Source organism: Oncorhynchus clarkii, chromosome 21, assembly GCF_045791955.1.
Source record: "Oncorhynchus clarkii lewisi isolate Uvic-CL-2024 chromosome 21, UVic_Ocla_1.0, whole genome shotgun sequence".
NCBI lineage: Eukaryota > Metazoa > Chordata > Actinopteri > Salmoniformes > Salmonidae > Oncorhynchus > Oncorhynchus clarkii.
In genome coordinates, this window is record NC_092167.1 from 51,089,994 (window position 1) to 51,104,859 (window position 14,866).

Genomic DNA, 14,866 nt, shown 5'->3' on the forward strand with positions numbered 1-14,866 from the left:
CCATACGTACCCTATATACACCATACGTACTGTATATACACCATACCTTGGTTGTTAAAGCAGTACTGGTATATATTTTCTTTCTGTGCTTTTTCCAGTGGTCTCACTGTGCTTTGGTGATGGAGTATTGATGCTGCTGTGGTGGTGACATCATCACTAAGGGCCTGGCTGGAACCTTACAGTGTATATATTTTATTATTACCTCAGTGGTGTTGATGTTGCTATTCATCTCCTGTGTTGGACCACCAACACATGTTATGAATGTGTCTTGTTGTGAGATGACTACAGTATAATTATGTGACTTATTAAAATAAACATTATGACACAACAACAACAAAAAACGAGTCTCTTTCTTAAACTCACACAATATGTTGTTTGAATTACAGACAGACTGCCGCTTTAAAACAGGGAAGGCAGCAATAAACAACAGTAGGCTACAGGGATGCACAATGAATGGGACTTCAGGGGGTAAAACAAGAGACTTGAGAAGGTGTGAAGGAACTGGGTAGAACACCAGAGCTGGTGAAAGTTCTAAATTAGAATAATGGAACCCAGTAAAACATTCGAAGCCACGTGGTTTCATACCTTACAACCGGAGATGGTTCAAATTCGTAATTCTACGGCTCCAACTCCAGACAGTTCCATAGTAGGTGAATTATTGTACTTTTGAATTTAAGGCCTGAGGAACACAGTCTATAGTCATGCAAATGAGATAGCAACATTGCCACCGTGTGGTAACAACTGATAGTCCATCAACATTACCGGCAGCAAAAAACTTGAAAGGAGGGAATTATATTCGATTAATTAAATACAGTAATAATAATAATACCGGTCAAATTATCTCATAAATAGCCAAGAAACAAACAGTTACGTGTCTATCCGTCGTATTAAAAAAAATTAATCATTTGTTATTTTCAGCTTAATAACAAGCTGCATTTAGCAGGAAATCAGGCATGTTTGGTTGCAGTGTGGGAACGCAACCACACGGGGGCGCTGTGGAGGATTTCGTTTCTCCGGGGCTTAGACTCGGCGCAACAAAAAAACAAGTTATTCGCATTTGACCCACTTTCTGATTTGAACGAAAAGGCTGCTCTCTCTCTTCCCGATAGATAGTTATATAGCAGGCGGTAGAAACCAACACTTTCCAACCAGATCCGAGAGAGAGAAGAGGGGAACATGGACATGAAAAAGAGAATTCACCTAGAACTGAGAAATAGGACGCCGTCGGATGTAAGTAACTCATTTGATTTATCTAGATCTGTAGGGATTTAAGTAGGTAACACCAAAGTTTACGGTGTGTGGGAAGTCATGGCGAGCACATGGGGTCCTCTCGTATAAGAACCAAGCCTACTGCTAGAAATGTATGATAGTTACAAACTTTACGTTTTCTCCAAATCAAAATTCAGAAGATAAATATGTGCATTGTAAACTAGATAGCAAAACTGTATTTGATTTCGTTGGTTTTTGGCACCGCCAGTTTAAGTTAACCGGGTTCGTGAGGTAAACATGAGGTAAACAGGAAAATGGTAAGTACACATTTTACCCAAATAAAGAGATGGTTGTATTTCTATATTGCAAGCCATCTGCTGCAGTTTGATTTTATACATATGTATATTTTGTAACAAACAGGCTTACTATCAGCCAGCTACAGTAGTTAGCATCAGCTAGCTATCAGCCAGCTATAGTAGTTAGCATCAGCCAGCTATAGTAGTTAGCATCAGCCAGCTATAGTAGTTAGCATCAGCCAGCTATCGTAGTTAGCATCAGCCAGCTATCGTAGTTAGCATCAGCCAGCTATAGTAGTTAGCATCAGCCAGCTATCGTAGTTAGCATCAGCTAGCTATAGTAGTTAGCATCAGCCAGCTATCGTAGTTAGCATCAGCTAGCTATCAGCCAGCTACAGTAGTTAGCATCAGCCAGCTATCGTAGTTAGCATCAGCTAGCTATAGTAGTTAGCATCAGCCAGCTATCGTAGTTAGCATCAGCTAGCTATAGTAGTTAGCATCAGCCAGCTATCGTAGTTAGCATCAGCTAGCTATAGTAGTTAGCATCAGCTAGCTATAGTAGTTAGCATCAGCCAGCTATAGTAGTTAGCATCAGCCAGCTATCGTAGTTAGCATCAGCCAGCTATAGTAGTTAGCATCAGCCAGCTATAGTAGTTAGCACACTGAACTTAGCTAGAAGCTAGCATAGCAGTAGCCATTATTATGAGACCTCAACGTGTTAGCATGTTGGCTAACTAGCTAGCTACAAAGACAGCGAATCATCACACCATTTTTCACCGTTTAAAAGCTACCAAATATAACATTTTTAGTCGACTGAAACTATATTAAATGTACATTGGCCATGAACCGTTTGGGTCCACTTTAACCGGTTAAATATCATTATTTAGTTGGCTAACAACGCGTTTCTACTTTAGCTGGTCAAATAACGCTACATCACGTGTCCCGAGTTTACAAACAGTTCCGTTTCTGAGCATGACCACTATTCACAGGCCAAATAAAATAAACACAAAATGAAAGTTTTTGATATAAATAGTGGTCAAATATTTCCATATAACTAGCTTTACTAGTGAAACGACAGACTCGTCTCTTTCTCGTGTCCCAGGTTCAGGAGCTGGTCCTGGACAACTGCCGGTCCAACGAGGGGAAGATGGAGGGCGTAACGGAGGAGTTTGAGAACCTGGAACTGTTGAGTCTCATCAACGTCGGCCTCGTCAACGTCTCAAACATACCCAAACTGGGGAAATTAAAAAAGGTACGGCCACAATGGTTTGTGTTTATTTTACATCTCTATACCCAAACTGGGAAAGGGTCGTTAGCCTGCACACTAGGTCTCACTGCTGTAGTACTGTTTTTAAAATAACGTTGCATCATAGTAGACCAGCATGAAACTACTGTAGTAGGTTATCTTATCTCTTTAACTGAAAGTTGGGCCATGTGGAGCAGAATAACGTGTTTACTACCCTCAGCTCGAGGGTATATAAGGTTATATAAAATAAATACAATTTTAGATTAATTTGACTAAAAATAATTGCACTGGGGGCATAGTTATTTCACAGTAAAGCCTTACCTATGGTTTGTAGATCAATGACATGGGGTATCAGTCTACTCAGTGACACCCAGAGTATGTTTCCTCCTCTTCTTCTTCTGTAGTTGGAGCTGAGTGACAACAGGATATCCGGTGGTCTGGAGGTGCTGGCTGAGAGGCTGGTCAACCTCACACACCTCAACCTCTCTGGGAACAAGTTCAAGGACATCAGCACACTGGAACCACTGGTGAGACTGTGTATAAGACGACTTTAGCTGGGAGTACGATTGGTTATAACCTCATTGTCTAACTTGAAATAAGACTGTTCACTGGTCTTCGTGTGTCTTGTAACCGTGACTACGTCAGTTGTAGTTTGAATGAACTGTCATGACCTCCTCACCCCCCCCCCCCCCACCATTTAGAAAAAACTTCCCGTGTTGAAGTCCCTGGACCTGTTTAACTGCGAGGTCACCAACCTGGGAGACTACAGAGAGAGCATCTTCAAGCTCCTCCCACAGCTCACGTACCTGGATGGCTACGATATCGAAGACTGCGAGGCCTCCGACTCGGACGGCGAGGGAGACGGGATCGATGACGACGACGACGATGAAGGTAGAACTTACATCGGATTTAGAAATAGCAACTGGTTGACAAACGGAAAGAACATCAAGGGACACCGTATGATAGATGGACATAATCTGACTGGACATCTCTCTGTCTCTCTCTCTGTCTCTGTCTCTCTCTCTGTCTCTCTCTGTCTCTCTGTCTCTCTCTCTGTCTCTCTCTCTCTGTCTCTGTCTGTCTCTCTCTGTCTCTCTCTCTCTGTCTCTCTCTCTGTCTCTCTCTCTGTCTCTCTCTCTGTCTCTCTCTCTGTCTCTCTCTCTCTCTGTCTCTCTCTCTCTCTGTCTCTCTCTCTCTCTGTCTCTCTCTGTCTCTCTGTCTCCCTCTCTGTCTCCCTCTCTGTCTCCCTCTCTGTCTCTCTCTGAATGGACCTGTTTGGTTATTAGTCTTTATGATGGTCTGTTTCTGAAATATCCAACTAGTTGAAATGGCACTTAACTGAGCTGATGTTTTCCATAGTCTGTCCTGTGGAACAGAGGGGGAGGAGGGAGATTGATGTACTCTGATTTTAGAGGTCTTCCGCGTCCGGATCCAGAATTTTAAATGTCACCGGCTGGATCTGGTATGATTGTCTCGAGTGTCGTCTTAACTGATTTGTCTGGAAGGACCCATATAGATCCGAATGTGACCGCTGGGGGGGGGGGGGGGGGGGGCTGGGGGGGGCCCTGCTCATGGATTAGTGAAGGCATCTAACTCCGATCAGAATTAGATCAGTGTCCTCGGGATGCGATGTGTTGGCACGCTGTCCTTCCAGTCTCTGCCCAGTGCATCAGGCAAGAGCTGTTTTTCAGCCATGTCGTCGCTAGGTGTGTTTTTGAGATTATCGTGCATCGCTAGTGCGATATGTTATATTTGTTGATATTCATTCTTAGTGACTTATTTGTCCTGTAGAACACAGGGGGGAGGATAGTGGGTCTAATGTTGTCTCTGGTCTGTCCTGTAGAACACAGGGGGAGGATGGTGGGTCTAATGTTGTCTCTGGTCTGTCCTGTAGAACACAGGGGGGAGGATGGTGGGTCTAATGTTGTCTCTGGTCTGTCCTGTAGAACACAGGGGGGAGGATAGTGGGTCTAATGTTGTCTCTGGTCTGTCCTGTAGAACACAGGGTGGGGGAGGATAGTGGGTCTAATGTTGTCTCTGGTCTGTCCTGTAGAACACAGGGGGAGGATAGTGGGTCTAATGTTGTCTCTGGTCTGTCCTGTAGAACACAGGGTGGGGGAGGATAGTGGGTCTAATGTTGTCTCTGGTCTGTCCTGTAGAACACAGGGGGAGGATAGTGGGTCTAATGTTGTCTCTGGTCTGTCCTGTAGAACACAGGGGGAGGATAGTGGGTCTAATGCTGTCTCTGGTCTGTCCTGTAGAACACAGGGGGATGATAGTGGGTCTAATGCTGTCTCTGGTCTGTCCTGTAGAACACAGGGTGGGGGAGGATAGTGGGTCTAATGTTGTCTCTGGTCTGTCCTGTAGAACACAGGGGGGAGGATAGTGGGTCTAATGCTGTCTCTGGTCTGTCCTGTAGAACACAGGGGGAGGATAGTGGGTCTAATGCTGTCTCTGGTCTGTCCTGTAGAACACAGGGGGGAGGATAGTGGGTCTAATGTTGTCTCTGGTCTGTCCTGTAGAACACAGGGGGAGGATAGTGGGTCTAATGTTGTCTCTGGTCTGTCCTGTAGAACACAGGGGGAGGATAGTGGGTCTAATGTTGTCTCTGGTCTGTCCTGTAGAACACAGGGGGAGGATAGTGGGTCTAATGCTGTCTCTGGTCTGTCCTGTAGAACACAGGGGGGAGGATAGTGGGTCTAATGTTGTCTCTGGTCTGTCCTGTAGAACACAGGGGGGAGGATAGTGGGTCTAATGTTGTCTCTGGTCTGTCCTGTAGAACACAGGGTGGGGGGGGGGTGGGGGGTCTAATGTTGTCTCTGGTCTGTCCTGTAGAACACAGGGTGGGGGAGGATAGTGGGTCTAATGTTGTCTCTGGTCTGTCCTGTAGAACACAGGGGGAGGATAGTGGGTCTAATGTTGTCTCTGGTCTGTCCTGTAGAACACAGGGGGAGGATAGTGGGTCTAATGTTGTCTCTGGTCTGTCCTGTAGAACACAGGGTGGGGGAGGATAGTGGGTCTAATGTTGTCTCTGGTCTGTCCTGTAGAACACAGGGGGAGGATAGTGGGTCTAATGTTGTCTCTGGTCTGTCCTGTAGAACACAGGGTGGGGGAGGATAGTGGGTCTAATGTTGTCTCTGGTCTGTCCTGTAGAACACAGGGGGAGGATAGTGGGTCTAATGCTGTCTCTGGTCTGTCCTGTAGAACACAGGGTGGGGGAGGATAGTGGGTCTAATGTTGTCTCTGGTCTGTCCTGTAGAACACAGGGGGGAGGATAGTGGGTCTAATGTTGTCTCTGGTCTGTCCTGTAGAACACAGGGGGGAGGATAGTGGGTCTAATGCTGTCTCTGGTCTGTCCTGTAGAACACAGGGGGAGGATAGTGGGTCTAATGCTGTCTCTGGTCTGTCCTGTAGAACACAGGGTGGGGGAGGATAGTGGGTCTAATGTTGTCTCTGGTCTGTCCTGTAGAACACAGGGTGGGGGAGGATAGTGGGTCTAATGTTGTCTCTGGTCTGTCCTGTAGAACACAGGGGGGAGGATAGTGGGTCTAATGTTGTCTCTGGTCTGTCCTGTAGAACACAGGGGGAGGATAGTGGGTCTAATGCTGTCTCTGGTCTGTCCTGTAGAACACAGGGGGAGGATAGTGGGTCTAATGTTGTCTCTGGTCTGTCCTGTAGAACACAGGGGGGAGGATAGTGGGTCTAATGTTGTCTCTGGTCTGTCCTGTGAAAAAGAGGGAGAGTCTGAGGACTTTGATGAGGAGGATGATGATGATGAAGAGGTCATTGCAGAGGAAGATGACGACAGTGCGGAGAGTGAAGAGGTAAGATCCGGCCCATGGTGGGGGCTATTTTTGTATTTATTGGATTTCGGGGGGGGAACTCTATATACTTTTATACAACCAATTTTCAGTGCAGCCCTCGAACTGGTTAAACACCGACTGCACCCCCTGAAAAACAAATCTGGAAGTAACGGGGTGCCCTCGGGGGGGGTAACGGGGTGCCCTCGGGGGGGTAACGGGGTGCCCTCGGGGGGGTAACGGGGTGCCCTCGGGGGGGGGTGTGTGACGTGATGCCCTCGGGGGGGGGGTAACGGGATGCCCCCGGGGGGGGTAACGGGATGCCCTCGGGGGGGGGGGGGGTGACGGGATGCCCTCGGGGGGGGGGGGGGGTGACGGGATGCCCTCGGGGGGGTAACGGGATGCCCTCGGACTTTAACAATATTCTAACAGTAGGCCCACTCCCTAAATACAGCCTCTGCTGACACCTATGAGTTTCTTATATGAACACCACACCGTTTCGCATGAGCAACAAGTTAGCGCGCTAACGTTAGCTAACCCTGAAACTACACTGCAGACGTTAGCACACACATCCCTGGGTCGCTCGTCTTTTCAGTTCGCTGCAGCTAGCGACTGGAACGAGCTGCAACAAACACATCCCTGGGTCGCTCGTCTTTTCAGTTCACCGCAGCTAGCGACTGGAACGAGCTGCAACAAACACATCCCTGGGTCGCTCGTCTTTTCAGTTCGCCGCAGCTAGCGACTGGAACGAGCTGCAACAAACACATCCCTGGGTCGCTCGTCTTTTCAGTTCGCTGCAGCTAGCGACTGGAACGAGCTGCAACAAACACATCCCTGGGTCGCTCGTCTTTTCAGTTCGCCGCAGCTAGCGACTGGAACGAGCTGCAACAAACACATCCCTGGGTGGCTCGTCTTTTCAGTTCACCGCAGCTAGCGACTGGAACGAGCTGCAACAAACACATCCCTGGGTCGCTCGTCTTTTCAGTTCACCGCAGCTAGCGACTGGAACGAGCTGCAACAAACACATCCCTGGGTCGCTCGTCTTTTCAGTTCGCCGCAGCTAGCGACTGGAACGAGCTGCAACAAACACATCCCTGGGTGGCTCGTCTTTTCAGTTCGCTGCAGCTAGCGACTGGAACGAGCTGCAACAAACACTCAAACTGGACAGTTTTATCTCCATCTCTTCATTCAAAGACTCAATCATGGACACTCTTACTGACAGTTGTGGCTGCTTCTCGTGATGTATTGTTGTCTCTACCTTCTTGCCCTGTGTGCTGTTGTCTCTACCTCCTTGCCCTGTGTGCTGTTGTCTCTACCTTCTTGCCCTGTGTGCTGTTGTCTCTACCTCCTTGCCCTGTGTGCTGTTGTCTCTACTTCCTTGCCCTCTGTGCTGTTGTCTCTACCTTCTTGCCCTGTGTGCTGCTGTCTCTACCTTCTTGCTGTTGTCTCTACTTTCTTGCCCTGTGTGCTGTTGTCTCTACCTTCTTGCCCTGTGTGCTGTTGTCTCTACCTTCTTGCCCTGTGTGCTGTTGTCTCTACCTTCTTGCTGTTGTCTCTACCTTCTTGCTGTTGTCTCTACCTTCTTGCTGTTGTCTCTACCTTCTTGCTGTTGTCTCTACCTTCTTGCTGTTGTCTCTACCTTCTTGCCCTGTGTGCTGTTGTCTCTACCTTCTTGCTGTTGTCTCTACCTTCTTGCCCTGTGTGCTGTTGTCTCTACCTTCTTGCCCTGTGTGCTGTTGTCTCTACCTTCTTGCCCTCTGTGCTGTTGTCTCTACCTTCTTGCTGTTGTCTCTACCTTCTTGCCCTGTGTGCTGTTGTCTCTACCTCCTTGCCCTCTGTGCTGTTGTCTCTACCTTCTTGCCCTGTGTGCTGCTGTCTCTACCTTCTTGCCCTGTGTGCTGCTGTCTCTACCTTCTTGCCCTGTGTGCTGTTGTCTCTACCTTCTTGCTGTTGTCTCTACTTTCTTGCCCTGTGTGCTGTTGTCTCTACCTTCTTGCCCTGTGTGCTGTTGTCTCTACCTTCTTGCCCTGTGTGCTGTTGTCTCTACCTTCTTGCTGTTGTCTCTACCTTCTTGCTGTTGTCTCTACCTTCTTGCTGTTGTCTCTACCTTCTTGCTGTTGTCTCTACCTTCTTGCTGTTGTCTCTACCTTCTTGCTGTTGTCTCTACCTTCTTGCTGTTGTCTCTACCTTCTTGCTGTTGTCTCTACCTTCTTGCTGTTGTCTCTACCTTCTTGCTGTTGTCTCTACCTTCTTGCCCTGTGTGCTGTTGTCTCTACCTTCTTGCTGTTGTCTCTACCTTCTTGCTGTTGTCTCTACCTTCTTGCCCTGTGTGCTGTTGTCTCTACCTTCTTGCTGTTGTCTCTACCTTCTTGCCCTGTGTGCTGTTGTCTCTACCTTCTTGCCCTGTGTGCTGTTGTCTCTACCTTCTTGCCCTGTGTGCTGTTGTCTCTACCTCCTTGCCCTCTGTGCTGTTGTCTCTACCTTCTTGCCCTGTGTGCTGTTGTCTCTACCTTCTTGCTGTTGTCTCTACCTTCTTGCTGTTGTCTCTACCTTCTTGCTGTTGTCTCTACCTTCTTGCTGTTGTCTCTACCTTCTTGCTGTTGTCTCTACCTTCTTGCCCTGTGTGCTGTTGTCTGTCTAATAATGTTTTCTATCCTGTTTTGTGTTGCTGCCTTGTTTACGTCTAGGGTGTCTGTGTGTTGTAGTGTCTCTTGTTGTTGGCTGTATTCTGTCCTACAGTTTCAGTTAGAATCGTCCCTGCCAGAGGCCTCAGGCCATCGTTGTATATAAGACGTCGTTAACTGACTTGCCTGGTAAAATAAACGGAATAACCCTGAAACTACACTGGGTGATCGTTGTACTAACTGTTACTCTCTCTAGGATGGGGAGGTGAACGGAGATATCGATGACGATGATGATGACGACGACGAAGATGATGGTTAGTGGCGTTATCCAATCGCATGTCTGGTGTAGGTCTATCCTGGTCTGGTGTAGGTCTATCCTGGTTTGGTGTAGGTCTATCCTGGTCTAAGTCTATTCTGGTGTAGGTCTATCCTGGTCTGGTGTAGGTCTATCCTGGTCTGGTGTAGGTCTATCCTGGTCTGGTGTAGGTCTATCCTGGTCTGGTGTAGGTCTATCCTGGTCTGGTGTAGGTCTATCCTGGTCTGGTGTAGGTCTATCCTGGTCTGGTGTAGGTCTATCCTGGTCTAAGTCTATTCTGGTGTAGGTCTATTCTGGTGTAGGTCTATCCTGGTTTGGTGTAGGTCTATCCTGGTCTGGTGTAGGTCTATTCTGGTCTGGTGTAGGTCTATCCTGGTCTAAGTCTATTCTGGTGTAGGTCTATCCTGGTCTGGTGTAGGTCTATCCTGGTTTGGTGTAGGTCTATCCTGGTCTGGTGTAGGTCTATCCTGGTCTAAGTCTATTCTGGTGTAGGTCTATCCTGGTCTGGTGTAGGTCTATCCTGGTCTAAGTCTATTCTGGTGTAGGTCTATCCTGGTCTGGTGTAGGTCTATCCTGGTCTAAGTCTATTCTGGTGTAGGTCTATCCTGGTCTGGTGTAGGTCTATCCTGGTTTGGTGTAGGTCTATCCTGGTCTGGTGTAGGCCTATCCTGGTCTGGTGTAGGTCTATCCTGGTCTGGTGTAGGTCTATCCTGGTCTGGTGTAGGTCTATCCTGGTCTGGTGTAGGTGTATCCTGGTGTAGGTGTATCCTGGTCTGGTGTAGGTCTATCCTGGTCTAAGTAGGTGTATCCTGGTCTGGTGTAGGTCTATCCTGGTCTAAGTAGGTCTATCCTGGTCTAAGTAGGTCTATCCTGGTCTAAGTAGGTCTATCCTGGTGTAGGTCTAAGTAGGTCTATCCTGGTCTAAGTAGGTCTATCCTGGTCTGGTGTAGGTCTATCCTGGTTTTGTGTAGGTCTATCCTGGTCTAAGTCTATTCTGGTGTAGGTCTATCCTGGTTTGGTGTAGGTCTATCCTGGTCTGGTGTAGGTCTATCCTGGTCTGGTGTAGGTCTATCCTGGTCTAAGTCTATTCTGGTGTAGGTCTATCCTGGTTTGGTGTAGGTCTATCCTGGTTTGGTGTAGGTCTATCCTGGTTTGGTGTAGGTCTATTCTGGTCTGGTGTAGGCCTATCCTGGTCTGGTGTAGGTCTATTCTGGTCTGGTGTAGGCCTATCCTGGTCTGGTGTAGGTCTATCCTGGTCTGGTGTAGGTCTATCCTGGTCTGGTGTAGGTCTATCCTGGTCTGGTGTAGGTCTAAACTGGTCTGGTGTAGGTCTATACTGGTCTGGTGTAGGTCTATACTGGTCTGGTTTAGGTCTATCCTGGTCTGGTGTAGGTCTATCCTGGTCTGGTGTAGGTCTATCCTGGTCTAAGTAGGTCTATCCTGGTCTAAGTAGGTCTATCCTGGTCTAAGTAGGTCTATCCTGGTCTAAGTAGGTCTATCCTGGTCTGGTGTAGGTCTATCCTGGTCTAAGTAGGTGTATCCTGGTCTGGTGTAGGTGTATCCTGGTCTGGTGTAGGTGTATCCTGGTCTGGTGTAGGTGTATCCTGGTCTGGTGTAGGTGTATCCTGGTCTGGTGTAGGTGTATCCTGGTCTGGTGTAGGTGTATCCTGGTCTGGTGTAGGTGTATCCTGGTCTGGTGTAGGTGTATCCTGGTCTGGTGTAGGTGTATCCTGGTCTGGTGTAGGTGTATCCTGGTCTGGTGTAGGTGTATCCTGGTCTGGTGTAGGTCTATCCTGGTCTGGTGTAGGTCTATCCTGGTCTGGTGTAGGTCTATCCTGGTCTGGTGTAGGTCTATCCTGGTCTGGTGTAGGTCTATCCTGGTCTGGTGTAGGTCTATCCTGGTCTGGTGTAGGTCTATCCTGGTCTGGTGTAGGTCTATTCTGGTCTGGTGTAGGCCTATCCTGGTCTGGTGTAGGCCTATCCTGGTCTGGTGTAGGTCTATCCTGGTCTGGTGTAGGTCTATCCTGGTCTGGTGTAGGTCTATCCTGGTCTGGTGTAGGTCTATACTGGTCTGGTGTAGGTCTATACTGGTCTGGTGTAGGTCTATCCTGGTCTAAGTAGGTCTATCCTGGTCTAAGTAGGTCTATCCTGGTCTAAGTAGGTCTATCCTGGTCTGGTGTAGGTCTATCCTGGTCTGGTGTAGGTCTATCCTGGTCTGGTGTAGGTCTATCCTGGTCTGGTGTAGGTCTATCCTGGTCTGGTGTAGGTCTATCCTGGTCTGGTGTAGGTGTATCCTGGTCTGGTGTAGGTGTATCCTGGTCTAAGTAGGTCTATCCTGGTCTGGTGTAGTTCTATCCTGGTCTGGTGTAGGTCTATCCTGGTCTAAGTAGGTCTATCCTGGTCTAAGTAGGTCTAAGTAGGTCTATCCTGGTCTGGTGTAGGTCTATCCTGGTCTGGTGTAGGTCTATCCTGGTCTGGTTTAGGTCTATCCTGGTCTGGTGTAGGTCTATCCTGGTCTGGTGTAGGTCTATCCTGGTCTGGTGTAGGTCTATCCTGGTCTGGTGTAGGTCTATCCTGGTCTAAGTAGGTGTATCCTGGTCTGGTGTAGGTCTATCTTGGTCTGGTGTAGGTCTATCCTGGTCTAAGTAGGTGTATCCTGGTCTAAGTAGGTGTATCCTGGTCTGGTGTAGGTCTATCTTGGTCTGGTGTAGGTCTATCCTGGTCTAAGTAGGTGTATCCTGGTCTAAGTAGGTCACTACGTAGGGTCTTTTGGGACACAACCAGACGTTCTTCTGTTTGTTGCCCGTGTCTAAATGTCTTCTCTTTCTTTAGATGAGGATGACTCTCCAGCGAAAGGAGAGAAGAGGAAGAGGGATCCTGAGGATGATGACGATGATGAAGATTCAGTGTCCTCCCCACCACCCATCAATCTCTGATACCTCCCCTCACCCCCTCAATATCTCTGATACCTCCCCTCAATATCTCTGATACCTCCCCTCAATATCTCTGATACCTCCCCTCTACCCCCTCAATATCTCTGATACCTCCCCTCTACCCCCTCAATATCTCTGATACCTCCCCTCCACCCCCTCAATATCTGATACCTCCCCTCCACCCCCTCAATATCTCTGATACCTCCCCTCCACCCCCTCAATATCTCTGATACCTCCCCTCCACCCCCTCAATATCTCTGATACCTCCCCTCCACCCCCTCAATATCTCTGATACCTCCCCTCCACCCCCTCAATATCTCTGATACCGCCCCTCCACCCCCTCAATATCTCTGATACCTCCCCTCACCCCCTCAATATCTCTGATACCTCCCCTCAATATCTCTGGTACCTCCCCTCCACCCCCTCAATATCTCTGATACCTCCCCTCTACCCCCTCAATATCTCTGATACCTCCCCTCCACCCCCTCAATATCTCTGATACCTCCCCTCCACCCCGTCAATATCTCTGATACCTCCCCTCCTCCCCTCAATATCTCTACCTCCCCTCCACCCCCTCAATCTCTGATACCTCCCCAACCAACGTTCCCACAAATTTTTTGCTTGAGTGAAACAGGAAGTGACTGAAAATGTCATATTTGATACAAGCAACTATTTATTTTACAAAATAAAATGCATTATTATTCCCATACCATTACTACAGAGAATTAGATATATTATGCTGCCCCTCTGTCTATTGGCTACTGAGCTTATTCAAGCCGGTCTCAAAATACAACACTGTCCCTTTAAGACATGGGGGAAAAAAAGTTATTTACCTGACTCACTAGATGTCTAGACATGTACATGTTGTGCTCTTGTAGGAAGCTATCACTCCTCTATTGCTGACTACAAATTATCTATAGGTTCTCACTAACTACAAAAGGATATGAACAATGTGGCCACATGTAGCTTTCTTTAATCTCACAACAGGCCGTCTACTCAACCTCCGCTGTGAACCCAGTCCAAGGTAAATGTCACAGAGCCAAATATGGCAACGGTCTATTTGCATATAGGCCTAGTTCGTTTTTGTTTCGGTATGTTTCACTGAATGTGGCTAATATTGCGTTGATTCGGTCACAATTCCTCCCCCGACTCCTCGGTATCTCACACCTCCCGACCCCTCGGTATCTCACACCTCCAGACCCCTCGGTATCTCAGATACCCCTCTTTGCCTTCTGTTGCCCCCTACTTGCCTGTCTCTGCCCTTTCCCCCAAATCCCTCCAGCCAACCTAGGATGTTCCCCCAAATCCCTCCAGCCAACCTAGGATGTTCCCCCAAATCCCTCCCTCCAGCCAACCAACAAACCACCCACCTTTCCCAAACAAGGGGACCTCCCCCCACCAGTGCCTGTATACCAAATGACACCCTATTGGCTATTTCGTGCACGTGCTACTTTTGGTTAGGGCCCACGTAGGTCTCTTTAGTGCACTATATAGGGAATAGGGGGCCATGTAGGACACAACCAGAGCTTTTAATAACATATTTTTTCAGAAGACTTTGTTTTTTTCCCTTTATTTGTTGTTGTTGTTGCTGTCTGTCTCCTCCCTGCCTTGTGTTTTGGGTTGGACCGGAGCTAGCAGCCACACCCTATCCCCTACGTAGTGCACTACTCTATGGGCCCTGGTCAAAGTAGTGCACTACGTAGGGTACCACTGGGGATGCAAGCCTCCTAGTTGTGGCTTTGTTTTTTTTTTTTTTTACTTTCTGTAAGTTAAGACAAAATGTACAAAAAAATGTACTTTGTAAATAAAATCTTAACATTTTGCTCCTTGCTCTCGTATGTCCTTCTATTTGTTTTGTGTGGTTTTTATATCGTTGTCTACCGACGTTCTAACTAACCACTTTGCCATGAACTAGAAAACGTTCAGCTGGCGTTTTTTAGAGCACAGGACTATTTTCTGTGTTGGCAGGCTCTTGTTCCTCACCGGGGACCAGTTGGGGGGGCAGGAAACGGACATTAAAACTGGTCGTCAAAAGTCTCCTCTTGGGCCCCAAGCTGTTCTAGGTAACTATATATACAAAAGTATGTGGACACCCCTTCAAATTAGTGGATTAGGCTATTTCAGTTACTGTTGCTGACAGGTGTATAAAATGGAGCACACCGCCATGCAATCTCCATAGACAAACATTAACAGTAAAATGGCCTTACTGAAGAGCTCAGTGACTTTCAACGTGGCACCGTCATAGGATGACACCTTTCCAACAAGTCAGTAAGTACACATTTCTGTCCTGCTAGAGCTTCCCCAGGCAACTGTAAGAGCTGTTATTGTAAAGTGGAAACGTCTAGGAGCAACAACGGCTCGGCCGCGAAGTGGTAGGCGACACAGTCTCACAGAACGGGACAGCAGAGTGCTGAAGCGCGTAAAAATCGTCTGTCCTCAGTT

General features: G+C 47.9%; 1 protein-coding gene across 1 annotated transcript; it reads left to right on the forward strand.

Annotated features, from left to right (window-relative positions):
- Nucleotides 1–951: 951 nt before the first annotated feature.
- Nucleotides 952–14,250, forward strand: LOC139379132 (acidic leucine-rich nuclear phosphoprotein 32 family member D-like). Its single transcript, XM_071121963.1, has 7 exons — nucleotides 952–1,230; nucleotides 2,608–2,757; nucleotides 3,156–3,278; nucleotides 3,453–3,642; nucleotides 6,487–6,575; nucleotides 9,432–9,489; nucleotides 12,324–14,250. The coding sequence occupies exons 1-7, from the start codon at nucleotides 1,177–1,179 to the stop codon at nucleotides 12,425–12,427; spliced, it is 768 nt and encodes a 255-aa protein (XP_070978064.1). The 5' UTR covers nucleotides 952–1,176; the 3' UTR covers nucleotides 12,428–14,250.
- The last annotated feature ends 616 nt before the right edge of the window (nucleotides 14,251–14,866 follow it).